We start from the raw sequence: 17,317 nt of genomic DNA on the forward strand, positions 1-17,317 counted from the left end.
TAAAAGCATGAGCTAAAGCTCTGTATATGGGGAGCTGTGACTAACTTGTGCCCTACGTGGCTCGGCAGAGGGGGTAGCTCATAGGATGGTTTAGGTTCAGTACCAAGCAGAAGTTAGGTTTGGGGCCTAAGTATACAAGAGTATAGGAGACAGAGTGTTATGGGAAAGGAAGAATTAGCAAGGACATGACCCAGGATTAATTACACTAACTGCTGAACAGGGGCTAGTCTAGCTGTGTTATAAGCTTCTGGTCATGGTAGCTGGTTTCTGCAGGGGTTTTAAACGAGTGTTTTGAGAATGTGATCTCTATTGATAGTATGGGACTGACGAGGATGCAGCTGTTTACAATCCACACTACTGGACTTAAGAGCCCATAAGGCGGTGGTAGAACTAGAATTCAGGGAAAGGGCAGTTTCATGTGAATTATAAAAGGAGTAAATTCATGAAAAAGGTATGGTTAGGTTCCAGGATAGTCAGGCTAGCTAGTCAGAGTAGCTCACTCTGTTGTCCCGGGACGTATCACCCATCGACACACCATTTCATCTTGGAGTGGGAGTATAATTGTAGCTAATGGCATGGCTGTTTGCTTAACGAATCATTTTTCTTTTGAAAACTTTTCTTCTTCGTGGCTTACTCTAGGCCTTAATTGGTGGGGGTAATGGATGGATATGGTGGCCTTGGAATTTCTGTCTGGTTTCAGGTTGGAACTAGGGGGAAAGAAGTGAAGGCTCTGTGAGTGCCTTAGCTATGCATTTCTGTGTCATCCCGAGTTGGGCTGGTGGGCTATAAAATGGAATGGTGATATGTGATCTGTCCAAGGGGAAGAGACAGGAAGCTGCAGTGTGTTCTCCTGAGGCTTTGGGATCAGTTTAAGTGATAGAATTTTTCAGCTTTTAGTCTGAGGATTTCCTTAGGTTTTAAGAATGTCTAAGAATCATTGCTCAGTATCGGGTCAGGCAAGCCTGGCAGGAATGGGTCCCTGTCTCCTTCCTGGGAGCCTCCCACCATCACACAGCATCTCCTCCCGCCCATTCTCTGGACTGAACCACTTGGTCCTTACATGGCTTTCCCGCTTCCTTTTCTTCTGGCCTGTTCCTGTATCTATGCCTCCCAGGATTCCTGCCAGCCCACACCACCCCCGAGCACAGCTGTCAGCCCCTGGGCCTGCTGCACCTCCCACAGTATTCATGGGGACCACACACACTTTGCAAAGTCCATCGTGTACACAGCGAACACAACAAACTCTCATGGGTATTACGGAGGCTTAAAGACATGTGTACCTTTAAATAACATGCGTGTTCCATGTGTGTCTGTACTCTGGTGTTCTTGTGATAGCGGGCAGGCTTTTGAGAATGCTGAACTGTTTTAGGAGCACAGGTCCCACGACTTTCACTGGGACGGGTGCTCTGAACTCACCTGGGTGCTACTGAAAAATCCCACCCAACTCTATCGCGCTGATATTGATGTGCTCTCTCTGCATAGCATTTCTGCCTGTGAGGGATTCGTTCTTGGAGAAGGGACATTTAAAGCTCGTTTGTGAGTCCAAAGAGCTTCAGGAAAACCTTGGGAAACTGAACAAGGGGGACGTGTTCTCGGCATTGTGGATCTGACGCGTGGCCATCCCTAGGTTCATTATTCATCACTCATCCAGTCGTACCACCCAGAGTACCCTAGGAATGATCAGGTCCTGTCGTGCCAGGTGCACAGGGTAAGAGAGCGTCCCTGCCCTACTGAGCTGATTTATTATATAACCTCTTCTCTGAGCGCACCTGCCAGGGCATCTGTTGGGGTCAGCCGGTCTGCAGCATCGTAGAATTCATCCTCGGAGCTGGTGTCCCCAAAGCCCGGAGGCGGCTGCAGGATGAGGTCATTCTCCTCTGCCGTTGGATCTACCTTGCAGAGTCCCTCCTGCTGGCCCGACTCAGCTGGCAAGTCCTTCACAGAACCGTTCCCTGGACTATGATTGAGGATGCTTCTCTCTCCGTTGCTGCCTGGGGATATGCTGGAGCAGAGACTGTAATACTCCATCACGTTCTCTTCTGACAGCTTGGTCTTGAGAGCCGAAGCCTCCGCCTCATTCTCCCCTCTTTGCTCGGGGTTTGTCTGCTTAGGCACAGGGTGGCTGCGTTGGGATAACTGCAAGAAACAAAGGAAATCTTCAGACTCTGCCCCACTGCTCCCCTCCTTGTTGGCCAGAGCGAAGATGCTCTTGTCTTGGCAGCTGAGTTCTTGAATAGTAGGTGTGAAAAACTGGAGGAACTGTGACCTGCTGGAGGAGCAGGCCTCTAAGTCGTCCTCCTCCAGAGCGTCCATCGAGTCACTCGAGCCACTGGTCTTGCATCCTCTGCTCTCTGTATTGGCTGAGTCAGAAGCTTCGGACGCACTGTCCGTCACGTCACTCCTGCTTCCGGGGTTTCTGCTCTCTGGCTCCAGCTCAGGCAGCTCCTCCTGCTCTGCCTCCTCCTCACACAGAGGTTGGATGCTGCTGCGGTTCAGCCAGGGTGGGTCCAAAAAGCGTTCTGCAGAGGAATCCAATTCCCAAGAGTCTTCAGAGTCGCTGCAGGCTCTCGACTCGTACCCTGCAATGTAAAGACACCGTGCCTGCTATGAGCACAGGCCAATGCAAACAGCTGGATACAGCAGCCCAACTAGCACAGAAGCAGCAGCAATCAGTCCCATTGCACTCCTAGAAAGAGACCCACTCCTGTGACTGCTGCTCGGATTCTGAACAAATGAGCAAGGAGCACAGTCTGTCCCACAGGGCCACGACCTGCAAGCAGAGACCAGTGCTGGACCTGGTCACTAATACAGTCTAATGCCTAGATTCCCAGGCTGATGGGCCCACTGGGCCCACCTAGTCTGACCTGCCTGGTAACACAGAGCTTTCCGACAGGAATTCCAGCCTTGATTTACAAATTGTGGTGGATTCCCCATCACGGACAACTCTCCGTGAGTTGGTTCAGTGGTTAATTACTCTCACTGTTAAAATGTTACACCCTATTTCCAGTCTGAATTTGTCTGGTGTCACCTTCCTGCCTTTGGAGCGCGTTAGACCTTTCTCTGCTAGTTCGAAGAGCCTATTCTTAAATATTTGTTCTCCAGATAGGTACTATTGACTGATCATGTCACCCCTTAACCTCTTTGTTACGCTAAATAAATTGAGCTCATTGAGTCTATCACTATACGGCAGGTTCTTTAATCATTCTCGTGGCTCTTCTTTGAACCCTCTCCTATGTGTGGCTTATTATTGTTGTTTATAATGATAATCATTCTTATTATTTCTTTGTATTTCAGTAGTGCCTAGGAGGCCACGTCATGGACCAGGCCCCACTGTGCCAGGTGCTGTACAGACACAGAACAAAGGGACAGTCTCTGCCCCAAGTAGCTTCCAGGGTAAGCAGAAAGAGAACAGTCTTTCCAATAGCTTCAAGGAGTTGTGAGCCATGAGATGGGGCTCAAGAGGGAACTAACTTCCTAGCAGAAAACTCTGCACCTGACGTGTCTACAGTGGCAGATGCTCCTAAGTGATTAGTCAACTCGCCACCCTTTGTTGAAAAAGGCGACTAGTTCTTACCTTCTTCTGTGGAGATGCGGTGGGCCTGCTGCTTAGCCTCACCCCACATGAATATGGTGGTGCCCGAGTCTACACATAGCCTGTAGTAACCTGCAATGAGGCAGGCGAGATCCTTGGCACTGTTTGATTCTAGCATCAGCGTCAGCAGCTATAACAAAAAAAATGCATTAGGCCCCCTTCGTGACCTGCAGAGATGTGCACTAAATGAAAGGACATTCCTCATCTCCCACATACCGAGAGGTGAATTACAGAGTGGGCAACAAGGTGGAAAGAGAAAACAGATTTTTTTTTGATGCCCAATGTCCTACTGACGAAGGACAGCCAAATATTTTTTCAAGGAATCTCATTTTCCTTGACCGGGTTGCATCTTTTCTAATGGCTCTCCTGTCTCCCTTTGCATTGTATCCAATGCAAAATATTTTACCTTAAAAGAATTGTCAAGGAACAGTTAATCTCTGATAAATACAGTCTGCCAGCATGTCAAATGGTTAGGCACTTGGAGACAAGCTGCCTTCTGAGTGTAGTGTTAAAGCACACTGGCCATAATAGCCAGTGATATACTATAAAAGTAACTAGGAAAAAGTCCCACCACTGCATTTATGAAGATAACCGATACAGCAAAACAAACACGTCGCTGTCTTTACTAGCATTAAGAATTCAATTAGACTGTTAGATGGTTGAGAAGATCGAAGAGCAGCTCTCCCAACTCACGCACCAATTGAAGCTGCAATTACCTTCACATCCTGAAGGTAGATTTTTACCATGCTCGCTTTCTCAGATTCTTCGGTAAGCTCCAGCCTGCTGATGTTAGCAAACTCTGCCAGGGGGGTTATGATGTTGAGCTTGTTATTGATAATCTGGCTGATTCCATACTTAGCTCCGACCAGCAAGGCGACATACGATTCCCTGTCCTGTAGCTATCGGAGAAAGGTGGGTTAGAATCCAGCTTTAATAAAAATCGAAACAGGAACCTCGTGACAAGGCGGGACGTAGAATCCTGAGTTGTGCATTATGACTTGGCACGTTTCAATTAGGGGAAAAGGCCAACTTTTACTGGCCCCCTAACCTGACTAGTGGATAGCTAGCTCCAGTTTGGGGGCTTCAGAGAGAGCTCCCACAGACAGCAATTCAGAGGCAGAGACTTAAGTGAGATGGAGGCTGCCTGCCTCATCGAGTACATCTACATGGTCCCTGGGAGGGTGCTTCCCTGCACGGCTGGACAGAGGCGAGCTAGGGTGCTAGAAATAGCAGTGTGGCTGCAGTGGCACAGGCATATGTACCCACAGGAGTGGGCAGCGTTGTACTTGGGCAGCTGGCCACGCTGGCAGGATCCTCCCAGCTGCAGGGCCGATTCTAGGGTTCCGGTACCCTGGGAGGGGAAGTGAGTATTTGCGCGCTCCTGGCTGTTGCTATTCAAACAAGCCACCTTCCAGAAGGCCAAAGGCTAGTTCAACTTCTGGAAAATCTGGGATTTTAAGAGTTTAAAACAGTAAAATGTGGCGGCTGGGTCAGTATTTTGCTGTGATTTAGAATTTCTATAAAGGATGAAGACTCTCCAACCTGCTGTTCCACTGGCTAACTCTGGACACCTTTGCACATAGTTTGGCCTTTCTGACAATCGGGGCCCCCCGAACATCTTTTTTTTTGGGGGGGGGGGGGAGAATGTCCCCTTTTCTACCCCTCCCTCTGCCAGCGCCAAGCCTGCCCACCTGCTGTGGAGACGTACCCACCTGTGATTGAGAGAGACACGGAGCTGGTGGGGAATGGCCAGGGCTCGGGATTGCCAGGGCCTCCATTGAGCTGACGGAGAGTTGTTGGTCTCCCAGGAAGGGACCAGCCCGTTACAGGGAGCTCCAGCCCCACTGCCCACACTTTGGTGGGTGGGGCTCTTTCATTCTATCGATTGGGTTTGGTGGGATTTTAGGAGTGGTTGTTGGAAGCTCATGTGTTTAACATCCTGGCTTCCTTTGCCTGCTCCTGTCCCCATCTTTTAATTTACCCCTGTCCCTCATGGGAATAAAATGCTGGGCCTCTTTCTGTCGATCCTTCATTTAGCATAGCTGGGAATTGCACCAGCCTGGTTGTCGGATCAGCTGCAGGCTTCGGTGCTGAGCGCTGCAAACCCAGGGCTCATTGGCCCCAAGGTGGCTCACCGAGGAGAGAGGATTAATGGGATCTCCCTCCCATGGGCATCTACATCCTTTTAAGTGACCCCCCAAAGCCTAACGATCCACTTGTAAGACATTCCACCACTCGAGAGCCAGGATATAGGCCCCCTTCCTCCCAACGTGGCTGCCCCATCAATCTCACAGTAAAGGCGCCCACCAGGGTGATCAGGACCCAGGCACATCGCTACGCCCTTCGCTCTCCTGGAGCTGGCGTCGGGGGGGAGGGGAGCAAGAGTTCTGTGCTCTGAAACGTTTTAGCCCCCTACTGTCCAAGAAAAATCTATCTATCTAGCATGAAATATTGACATTTCCCCACAGAAAACAGACACTGTTCTGGAAAAAAGTCATTTAATCAAAAACCCAATTTTCCACTGACAGTCTAGAGATGGAACAGTTTCAACTCATCCTACTCAGCGTGAATATGGATAGAGCAATAGGAATCCACTGGTGAGCAGAGCCGGCCCTTGGTACGGCGAGTCAAGGTGACCGCCCCAGGCCCTGCACTTCGGGTGGCCCCGCAGGAAGCGGGCGGGAAGGTGAGGCAGGTGGGTGAGCAGGGCGGGGAGGCGAACAGGGGGAGGGTGAGCAGTGAGCAGGCAGGCGAGGGGGGGGCAAGGAGTAGCCCCCCTACCGGAACCACCACCTCCCCCTAGTGCCTTCTGTCCGCCGATAGGCCCCGCCGATCAGCGCCTCCCCCCCTCTCTCAGTGCCTGCTGCAGATAAGCTGTTTCACGGAGTCAGGAGGTGCTGGCGGGGGATGGAGAGGAGCAAGGGCGCAGCACGCTGGGGGGAGGGGGCGGAACTGGGCAGGGAACGGGGGCAGAGTGGGGGTAGGAAGCAGCAGAGAAGGGGTGGGGCCTTGGGAGCAAAGGGTGGAGTGGGGGCAGAGCCGGGGGGTGGGGGGAAGTACCCTCTGGCAGATTAGAAACTCGCCACCTATATTCCGGGGCCCCCATGCCCCTAGGGACAGCCCTGCTGGTGCGTATTCATTCCAGGCCCCCGTCTCCGCCTGGTCCTCAGAGGACATGAGCGTCACAGCTGCCAGCTCTAGAACCTGGCTCTCTAGCATAAACTGTGGCAGTTCCTGCTGTTAGCTCTGGAGGTCCTTGATTCAATCCCATGTGTCAGCCAAGGCCGTGTCATGCCTAATGTCAGGAGACCTTCTGTCAAAGGGAAAACATCATAGAATCATAGAATATCAGGGTTGGAAGGGACCTCAGGAGGTCATCTAGTCCAACCCCAACTAAATCATCCCAGCCAGGGCTTTGTCAAGCCGGGCCTTAAAAACCTCTAAGGATGGAGATTCCACCACCTGCCTAGGGAACCCATTCCAGTGCTTCACCACCCTCCTAGTGAAACAGTGTTTCCTAATATCCTGCCTAGACCTCCCCCACTGCAACTTGAGACCATTGCTCAGGGGTGGCTCTAGGTATTTTGCCACCCCAAGCATGGCAGGAAGGCTGCCTTCAGCAGCTTGCCTGCAGGAGGTCCCTGGTCCCGCGGATTTGGCGGCATGCCTGCAAGAGGTCTGCCGAAGCCACAGGACCAGCGGACCTTCTGCAGGCATGCCACCGAAGGCAACCTGCCTGCCGCCCTCGCGGCAACCGGCAAAGCATCCCCCGTGGCTTGCCACCCCAGGCACGTGCTTGGCGTGCTGGTGCCTGGAGCTGCCCCTGCCATTGCTCCTTGTTCTGTCGTCTGCCACCACTGAGAACAGCCGAGCTCCATCCTCTTTGGAACCCCCCTATAGGTAGTTGAAGGCTGCTATCAAATCCTCCCTCACTCTTCTCTTCTGCAGACTAAATAAGCCCAGTTCCCTCAGCCTCTCCTCATAAGTCATGTGCTCCAGCCCCTTAATAATTTTCATTGCCCTCTACTGGACTTGCTCCAATTTGTCCACATCCTTTCTGTAGTGAGGGGCCCAAAACTGGACGCAATACTCCAGATGTGGAGTGCCCAATAGAGGGAATAATCACTTCCCTCGATCTGCTGGCAACACTTCTACTAATGCAGCCCAATATGCTGTTAGCCTTCTTGGCAACAAGGGCACACAGCTGACTTACCCATTTTCAGGGGAGATTAAACCTTGGCCCAAACCAATGCTCATGGAACAATGGACCAATCACATCTGAAGAGCCACAAGACCTACTCTGAATGCCACACCTGCACTTTTTAACAACACATAAATAAAAGGATCCTCAGCGACTGGTTTTACTTCAAAGGAGCTATGCTGGTTGGCATTGGCTGAGGATTTAGAATGCGACCGCTGGAAAGGGCCCAAGAGAAATGAGCATGTTTAGTTGAAGCAGCCGCGCCAACACCCCCTGCCCCCAGATAGGGAGCGTAGGCAGCATGGCAGAGGGAGTGTGAGTGGAAGGATGTGAAGGAAGACTTGGGGAAGCGTTACGGATTGTTCCAGGGAGCTGCTCTGATGCAGAACTGGGAAAAAGCATGAAGGCTGAAGGCAAATATGACTAACGGGTCATGAAGCAGGTGTTGCTTACGGAACAAATCTGGGGGAGATACCCCAGCAGAAGGGTAATGGGTTGTTTTTGACTCTCAGCTGTTAAAAAAATTAGACATTCTGCTTTACAGAAAGTGCGCTTTAATCAAGACGAGGCTTGGTCAGTTTCAGCATAGTGCTAAAAATGACTCCCATTTCAGGAGTTTGTTTTCCACAGCATGGTAACAACACAGACAGAAAGGACGGCCAGAGAAAACACAAAGATTTGCTAAAAATCATAGACAAACGAATGCACATACCATTAGGGTGGCATTAAAGATTTTCCCGCTATACATTTTCAGGTCTCCAAGTATCTGCAGGTAGCTCAGACGCACCTGTGTGGCCGAGAGGACGTGCTTGGATTTTAAAGAAAAGAAATATTGCTGAGAAAGTTACAAACCAACCACTGGGACAAGCTGGATGTGTGAGTAAAGGGGTTTCTAAATTGTTCATTTGGATCTAAGCAGACGTGTACAATGCACAGGACTGGACGGACACACACACACAGACCTCTGACTAGATGACTGCCCTCCTCCTATGCACAGCAGGCACGAATTCAGTTCCAGTGCACACTAAGGCAAAGGTGGCAGTCCAGGGGGTCTCTGGGAAGAGAGTCTGCTTAGGAGGAGACCCAACTTTGTGACTTCTGGCTCCCATCTCTGACGGCCCTGTTGACAAGGGCTGGTCTATACTGGCAGAAACAATGCACAAGCAATGCTAGTGCTGGGAGAAATAGCTGTACCAAAGGAGAGGGGACTGAGCGAGAAGAGTAAAGAGGTGCAATGCAGCCCCCATGAAGACAAAATAAAATGCAGTAGCAAGGCTGTGAGGACCCCGGCTGGAGAAGGCTGGTGTACAACATGGTGCTAAAACCATCTCAGCTCAATCCCACTGAGGCTGGGCTCAGTGGCCAAGCCGGCTGGCTTTCATTGAGTGACCTCACACACATGCATAGGTTCTACCTTTTGTCTCGGGTCCAGCAAGATTTGGTTCCTCTTCATGTGAAAGTTGATGGCTTTCTTGATGTCTTTGCCTTTCATGTTTCGGAGTAAAGTCGGAGATATAAAGTTTTCTATTCCCCAGTCCTTCCTGCCATGAAGACAGCGCAGATGGGTATAGCTCAAAGAGAAATTACAGGCTTGTTGCACAAATTCCTGGCTGAGTTTCTCCAGCCTGTGTCATCTATGGACTGAGGATTCCGTTCGTAAACTGCACTTTGCTTTGCTTAAAAGATTATTATATTTTGGTGTCTTTTGGGTTAATGGTTCCCGCCAGTCTAAGATTAGAGGCCAATTGTTCCAGTGGAGAATTTTTCAACATAAGTATTACTTGCTAATTATGCACATCATGGAGTTTTCTCTTGATGCGTCTGTCTTTTCCTTTATTAGTCAAGGCATGGCATATTTGACTATAAATAATAAGTCAGTGACAGAGGTGAACACATAAGCCCAGCTGGGGCTGCATGTATTAAGCTACTAACGTCCAGGCTATTACTTAACAATGGCCCCTTTACAATTTTTAGTAATGAGGTTGTTTTACCAGAACAACCCATGCAATAAGCATGTCTGCCTAGGAAGGGTAGATGCACGCTATAGATTTGCCATTCCTGGGCAGTTATGTCGGCTACTGCACTCAGAACTCCCAATAAACACGCCCGCAAGAGGCAACCTTTATTTAAATGAAAACCTGCCCTGTGCAACAATAACTACCTAACACGTTACAGTAGTGCTGATGTAGAGACCCACCGGCTGACATTTCGAGCCATTATGCCATGCGAGCAGTTTAGAAGGGAGAGATGAGATAGTTGGTTTTGTGCAGCCGTCTCAAACTGCTACTCACCTCTAAAAGGATCTGCATAATCAATGCCTGGAATCGGTATTAAACAACAAGGACAGAGCATGTTCCAATCTACTACCACTGCCCTGCCCTAGCCATCTTCCATTTCTCTGGTGCCTATCACAGCCCCAGTACAAAAGATGTATGGGATTTTGGTCAGAGAACGGCAGAGAATTTTCCACTTACTCTATATATTTGAAAGACACTTTCTGCGGCTGGGCGCAAGCATAAATCCGCTCTTGTATATGCAGCGCTGCCAGGCGCAGGGCCACGCTGCACTTCATTTCGACAGCAAATCGCTCCTGAAGCACATCGCTGCAGCTCTGGAACGGACACAGCCAGTTAACATGCCCAGGGGGCATGGCAAAGAGGAAGAATGACTTTGCTTGGGCGTCCCCTTTTTGCCTGGCTCAACCATTTTTGACTCATATGTGAAGGGCGCCATAGGTGCTGAGCTCCCCACTTTCCCCTGAGTGCTTGACCCCCCCCGTCCCCGACCCCACCCACACTCCACCCCTTCCATGTGGCCCCACCCCTGCCGCAAAGTCCGTGCCCCAACTCTAGCCCCTCCCTTCCCCAAATCCCCACCCTGGCCCCACCTCCTCCCCTGAGTGCGCCACTTTCCTGCTCCTCCTCCTTCCTTCCAGCAGACCGCCAAACAGCTGTTTGGCAGCTGCTGGGAGGAAGTGCTGGGAGGTAGGCAGAAGAGTGGGGACGTGGCACGCTCGGGGCAGGGGGGAAGAATGAGGTGGGGGAGGGGGTGACAGGAGCTTGGCACCCAGTAATTTTCCCCCGTGGGTGCTCCAGCCCCAGAGCACCCACAGAGCCAGCACCTGTGACAGGTTCAAGTAATTAACAGGTCAAGGCTCAGATTAGGAATCCCTAAGACACTCAGAGCCAGATAATGTCCACGCAGCTTTTGGCACCAGTTTAACAATACTGATTTAAATACCACACTTTAGCTGAAATGGGAGGCAAGGCCTTAGGACGGAAAGGGTTATCAATATAGTATGGGACGTTCCGTTTTCACCTGCAAATAAAGGTATTCAAAGGTAACTGGATCTTCTTGTAGGAGGTCCAACGGATCCTTAGGGATAAAGCAGACTCTGAAGAGACACCGGTAATCATGGGAGTCTTTCCTTTGGACCACCTGGAATGAACAAAATAAAATTGTATTAAACAATAGCAGCTTCGCGAATCCCTCGTTGAATAAACCCATCCTGGGCCAGCAGATGCAATGAATTTGCACAGGGCAGCCCTTCACACTCTACAGAACAAAGCACTCGGCGTCTGGGTTGGGGGCAAGTCAGCCACTCTCTCCAGTGATGAGGAGGCACAAGTGACTCTTCGGCGGGGGAAGCAACATGAGAAGTAAAGTCAGATGAAGTGGAGGCTACTCCACTGCAGAACTTCATTAAGGACTCCACAACCTCCCAGAAAAGCCACCTGTTGGGCCAGGTGCTGCACCGTCGCATAGAGATAGGCTCTGCCCCAGCGAGGTTACAGCTTAATTGGGACCCCGGTACAACAACTAGTCCAAATCCAGTCACGCTATTCCAGCTGGGACAATGGACCTGCACCCCGTTTTCAATGTCATAAATATAAATCTTGTGAATCCGTAATGCTACAACCCTACAGCAGAGACTGATCACATGGCCCTACTATGACAACAAAGGAAAGCACTTAAAAAAAAGTGCTGTTTGTGCTACTGAAATGGAAATTAAACCTTCTGAAAATCACTGGACCATATTAGCATATTTTATTTTGGATAAACCCACAACTGGCTCATCAACTGGATGGAAAGAGAAGGTCCCAAAGAGAGATGTATGCCTGGTATTTAGTAATGAGATCTTAACGAGTGAGCCTCAATATCTTGTGCCTGTCTCCCTGACTGGTAAGATGCCCGGGAGTGAGGAAAGCCTGCTCAGAGTCTTAGCTCAAAGTTAGGAATGTAAAGTACCTGGGAAATAAAGACAAGAATTAGAAACGCTAGGGGTGGGATTTGCAAATAGCGCTCAGGGTTGGCCTAACTCTGCTGAGGCAAAACTCCCATTGACTTCAAAGGGAAGCCCAGCTAGGCAACCCCTCGCTGACTGCTTTGGACAACCGCAGCCTCAATTTCTTTTTATATAGTCCCAGATAAATGGTCCTCCAGAAAAGGGCACCTCTGAAGGAGCAGGGATTGGCCACACTGGAGAGGAGACGCTGGACAGGCAGACCAGTGCTCGGAGGTGGTCTAGGGAATCCTCTTACTAGATGCCGAGCTGGTGGGTCTTGCTCACATGTCCAGGGTCAAGATGATCACCTGTTCTGGGGTCGAGGAGGAATCAGGTCAGATTAGCAGGGACCTTGGGGGCTTTTCACCTCCCTTTGCAGCCTGCACCATGGACCACTTGCTGGGATCATCCGGGCACGCCACACAAAATGTATTCCCTGCCATTGCTGCTGCTTGGCCTCTTCTCTTCTCTGCCTGGGTGCATGATAGTTTAGTCACCCAAGACCTGAAATGCTTTAGTCTCACTGAAGCTTTTGGGCTCAATTTAGGGGGATCTTGGTGACACCTAACAGCCTGTGATATGCAGGGGCTCAGATTACATGGCCTTAACGCTACAAAAAGAGGACAGTAGGAAGAAGAATCAGCAAAACAAGCTGGCCACGAGTGCTGCCAGTTGCCATCTGCAGGAATGGAGCAAGGTGCTACGAACGTTTATGCTCTGGTGGTGCTAGTTCTCGGTTCCCTCACCAGAGCGGCAAAGCCAGGCTGCAATGCTGTCACGAGTTAGTGTGCGTGGGAGAGGCAGAGCTAGGAGGGTGGGGTCTATGGGGAGGCAAAGCTGCGCCGAATCCCCAGTTTGATGCGGGAGCTCGTGATCTGGTCTCGCACTCAGCCACTGACCTCCCTCTTCCCCCAACCCACCAAATCCCCTTCCTGCCACCTAACACTCCCTCCCCCGTCCCCATGTAGTCTGCACAACCTGGGCATCCTTGGAGATGTGTCCAGCCACCGGGCAAGGGCTCTTTTCTAAGCGGCTGCATGACAAAGGCTGCCTTGCTCGGACAGGCGTGGCAGGAGCTCCGCAAGCTGCACTGACCTGCTCGATGAGCTCGTCCTCGTGCAGCAGGTAGAGCTTAGAAATGTTGTACTGTTCTTCCAAGGCCAGGGCAAAGTACTCAATGCTCTGGATGGAGAGCTTCTCCGTCAAGGTGAGGATTATGTCCTGCCAATGGAAGACACAAGGGACAATCTGCTTTCAGGCATTTTAAACACAACGGCCGGGCATCACTAGGATACGTAATGGGATTGGATGTTAATGAAGAGGCTCTAGGTTCCAGCATGCTAACGACAGCTCTGCAAGGTGACCATGGACTTTTCAGCTAGAAGGGCTGCGTTTGAGATCAGAGAGAGACTCTCTTTCCGGGCGCTCCCTCCCGCTTCCATGGCACAGGGGTGATGGTTTTTCCACAACCCATTATAGACCAGATGGGGCAACAGGCTCATTTTACTACCACTGTTTGGATACTTCCTTTGATGGCCCTTTGGGATCCTGGCATCTTTGCCAGCTCTTCTACTCTAAGTTCTCATTGGAGCCAATCCAGGCCATTAACCCTGTCTCTTCTCTCGCTCCAAGGTTCCTCATTAGTTCCTTCTGTGCTTCCAGCTTCCTCACCCCTCTATACCTTCCTGATCCCTTCACCTCAGCCCTTTCAGCCAGCCTGATTTCAGCAACCCTCCTTTCACTGATGGGAGCGAGCAATACCCCTGGCTGCTCAGTGAATGGCGGCATGAACAGTCGCTCCCCCCGCTTATGGCTCCTCTGCCCTGCTGAAGACAAAGTCCCAATGCATTCCCAGGCCTGCCTGCACATCTTCCATATCTGCTGCACCGCTAGAGTTTATCCTAAGCAATTAAAAAACCTAACAGCTTCATTTGCAAACTGCTGAGCACCTGCAGCTCCCTGTCAATCTAGGTGTTGAGCAGCTCCAAAAGAATTGGGCTGTAAAAGCCCAGAGCCTAATTCCATTCTCCACTCCCTGCCCCCCAAATCCGGTAAGCTTTGTGTCGGGGGTCCATGTTCTCTAGATCGTCTCAGACAATGGATTCCTGGTATATTTTTACCTTTTGTGAAGCAGCACAGATTAAATGGAGGAATAAACAGTAGCGAACCAAGCCACAATACCTTCACCGTCGTGGTGGTGTCAAATTTGAAAGCCTTCGTCTGTCCATTTTCCAAATACACCTTGAGAACATTCGGCACACACAGAAGAGCATTCCCCTGCACAACAAAACAAGCTGGGAGGTCAAGTGTCATAGCACCGTAGATCAAGGGGTTTTGGTATTCTGGGACTGAATCAAGGGCTCATCTTTGGTAATGCAACAAATAGAGATTTAAATGCAAAAAACTTTCTCCACCTTTAAATAAAGCCCCATTCACGACATGCTAGCATTATGTGCTGCTATGAGACAAAGGACAAAAGAGGCATCAAAGCGACAAATTCACCCCTATAGAAATCCCAATCAAATCAGTGCATCCCACCAAAAATGAATTTGATCCAGTTCCTATTGGGGGACCCAAGAATGATTATTTATTACTGAGAAAGGCAACACATTTATGCTACTATCATCAGGCCAAGTTTTGCTGGTCTCACATTAGTAGCCTCAAGAGGCCAGACCCTCAGCTGGGTAAATTGAACCCATTGGGTTACATATCTCCATTGACTTCATTGAAACGATGCCAGTTTATACCAGATGAGGATCTAACCCATGAGGGTACTGGCATAAATTAAACATTACTGTGGTTTGTAAAATCAGCTCACAAGTCATCTTGGAATCTACATACAGAACTTGGGGACAAATTAAAAACCACACGTTGTTGCGGATGCCACATTCAACATATGTAATGATTATATTCCACCCTTAGGCTCTCTTTCTGCTAGTTCAGCCAAGTTGATAATTTTACTCTTTATTGGCAGAATCTTGTAGACTATTTAAAAATTAATTCTAAAAATGTAGGCCCAGTTCCTCAGTTAGCGTAAACAGTCATTGCTCCATTGAGTACAGTGGCACTACACCGATTTACGCCAGTTTAGGATTTGGTCTACACTCCCAAATATATCTAAAACATGTACTGATGTTCACCCTTGCACAACCTGTCTCCCACGCAGAGCTCTGCTCTGGAGGATATAACCCAAATCTACCCTGGAAAATGAAGGCTTGAAAGCTTTTGGTCTCATCAATAATTCCTGCTCTAAAACTGGAGTTTCAGATTTCAGCTGCATGAGGGAGCATTTGGGTTATTTCCAAATGGGGTTTAGGTCAGTTAGCGACCTTCCATTAAGAGGACAGTAACGGTCCCGGTCCTGAAGCAGAAGGCTACGCAGTTGTTGGAATTACACTAACCATTATGGATGCTATGCTCTTTCATCCCAGTTTCTATCTGAAAGGAGTGGCAGCTTTTGGATGGGAATGTAGAAGGGATTAATCTGCTGCAGGGAGAGCTGCTTTCCAGGAAAGCAGAGACATACTAACACATTTCGGTTTTGTTGATATTTTACTGTGGAGCCTGGTTTCATTTTGAAGTGCGTCTCACTGCATCAGTGTTTTGCTCACAACAGAGTATGCAACCGTATTGTTCCTCTGCACATATCAAGAGATTACTCGCTTAGCTATCATTTAAATGAGAAGGTTAATGGCTGAGGAATTCATGGATTCTCCTGCCATCTATCTCCAAAATGACTCCACAGAAAGCAGGGGCTGCAGCTTCACAGCTGGGAATGCCTCTTCAGGAATCACATTGCTGGCATTGTCAAAACAAATCTTGCACTAGTTGCAATGCAAGCTGGATGTCCCTAAGATTTATGACCAGAAGTTTGCACATGATTAAGTGTGTACCAAACCGAGATGCTTTCCTGAATCAGGCTCCTGCTCTGGTTAGATCTGATCCTTTCCTCAGTGGCAGCAGAAACCACAGCACATCTGGCAACAGCTGGCAGGAAGGATACAATTCCAGTGTCTGGAGAGTCCTAGGTAGCTGGCAGCCTTACTGGTGGGAAGAACTCTCTCCTGTCCAATGGGTCATCAGCATATGAACATCCCTTTATGAGGGACCTTGGGGAACAGGCAGTTGGGATGCTAGGGATTTAAACAGCAGTTTGAGGTGCTCAAAGCATGCTGGCAATGTGTGCCCAGGGTCCTGCCCAACTGGCTGGAAATGCCCAGGGAGCAGCCAGAGTTGTAGAGGGATTGATTCTCCAGCAGCATCTTTATCTTTGTGCCAAGGGAGACAGGACCAGGTGTCATCAGAGTTCGCACAAAGGTTCAACACCTGAGGCACAGGGGTGGTGTGTGTGTCTGGCTGAACTTCCTTCCGGGAACCAGTGCTGTGCTCTGCTGAGCCAGATCAACTCGGCACGGGAGGAAATGGGACACAAGGGCAGTCGCTCTGTAAAGGGAAAAAGGGCCTGGCTGGGGTGGGGCACTTCAGACACATGTCTTGGTTCTGAAGGGAAAAGGAAGAGAAGCCAGTTTCAAACTTGGGGCCACAAAAAAATGGTCCTTTTGCCAACCTACTTGTGACAAATTTAAGAATAATTATTTAACAGATTTTTTTTTAAATGTAACATGATTTCCCTTTAACAGCCAGGAATGGCCCCCTAAGCATTCCAACTCGGTATCCTTTTCTGCCACATTTCCCTGGCCTGAGCTGCAGACAGATGGAGATACAGACATGCTGCATACTCAGTATGTATCAAGTTGCCTGAAATTGTAGTTATCGTACGTTGTTGTATGACTGAGCTACCCAAGTGCGTTTCATATTTCAAGACAGGATATGACAACTGGATACTTCTGTAAATGAAATATCAGGAAGGCAGATGTCTGAGTCCTGCAGACATCTTAGGATTGGTCCACACCGGGAACGTACATCAGCATAACTACATGTCTCGGGGGTGTGAAAATCCCCCCTGCCCTTGAGAGATGTAGCTATCCTGCCCTAACCCTGGTGTAGATAGTGCTAGGTGGACAGCAGAATTCTTCCATTGACCATGCTACCGCCTCTGGGGGATGTGGATTATGTACGCTGACGGGAGACCCCCTCCTATAGGCGGTAGTAGCTTCGACACTGAAGCACTGGGCTGCTGTAGCCGTCTAAATGTAGACATGCCCTTAGGAAAGTTACAGCAGAGACACAAAACAAAATTCAGTTACATCAGGTCACTTGTCAACACACTTTTAAGGAA

General features: G+C 49.6%; 1 protein-coding gene across 2 annotated transcripts in view; it reads right to left on the minus strand.

The window, feature by feature from the left end:
• FRMPD1 (FERM and PDZ domain containing 1) overlaps positions 1-17,317 on the minus strand; it is a 68,839-nt gene that overhangs the window by 2,732 nt on the left and 48,790 nt on the right. For both annotated transcript variants that reach the window (XM_030567689.1, XM_030567690.1), the window contains exons 7-15: positions 14,260-14,355; positions 13,174-13,299; positions 11,112-11,231; positions 10,268-10,404; positions 9,208-9,334; positions 8,506-8,601; positions 4,309-4,491; positions 3,575-3,722; positions 1,770-2,579 (exon numbers count right to left, since the gene is read on the minus strand). In XM_030567689.1, the coding sequence (XP_030423549.1) occupies positions 1,770-2,579; positions 3,575-3,722; positions 4,309-4,491; positions 8,506-8,601; positions 9,208-9,334; positions 10,268-10,404; positions 11,112-11,231; positions 13,174-13,299; positions 14,260-14,355 (1,843 nt within the window). The remainder of the gene's footprint in view (positions 1-1,769; positions 2,580-3,574; positions 3,723-4,308; positions 4,492-8,505; positions 8,602-9,207; positions 9,335-10,267; positions 10,405-11,111; positions 11,232-13,173; positions 13,300-14,259; positions 14,356-17,317) is intronic.

Source organism: Gopherus evgoodei, chromosome 6, assembly GCF_007399415.2.
Source record: "Gopherus evgoodei ecotype Sinaloan lineage chromosome 6, rGopEvg1_v1.p, whole genome shotgun sequence".
Lineage (NCBI taxonomy): Eukaryota > Metazoa > Chordata > Testudines > Testudinidae > Gopherus > Gopherus evgoodei.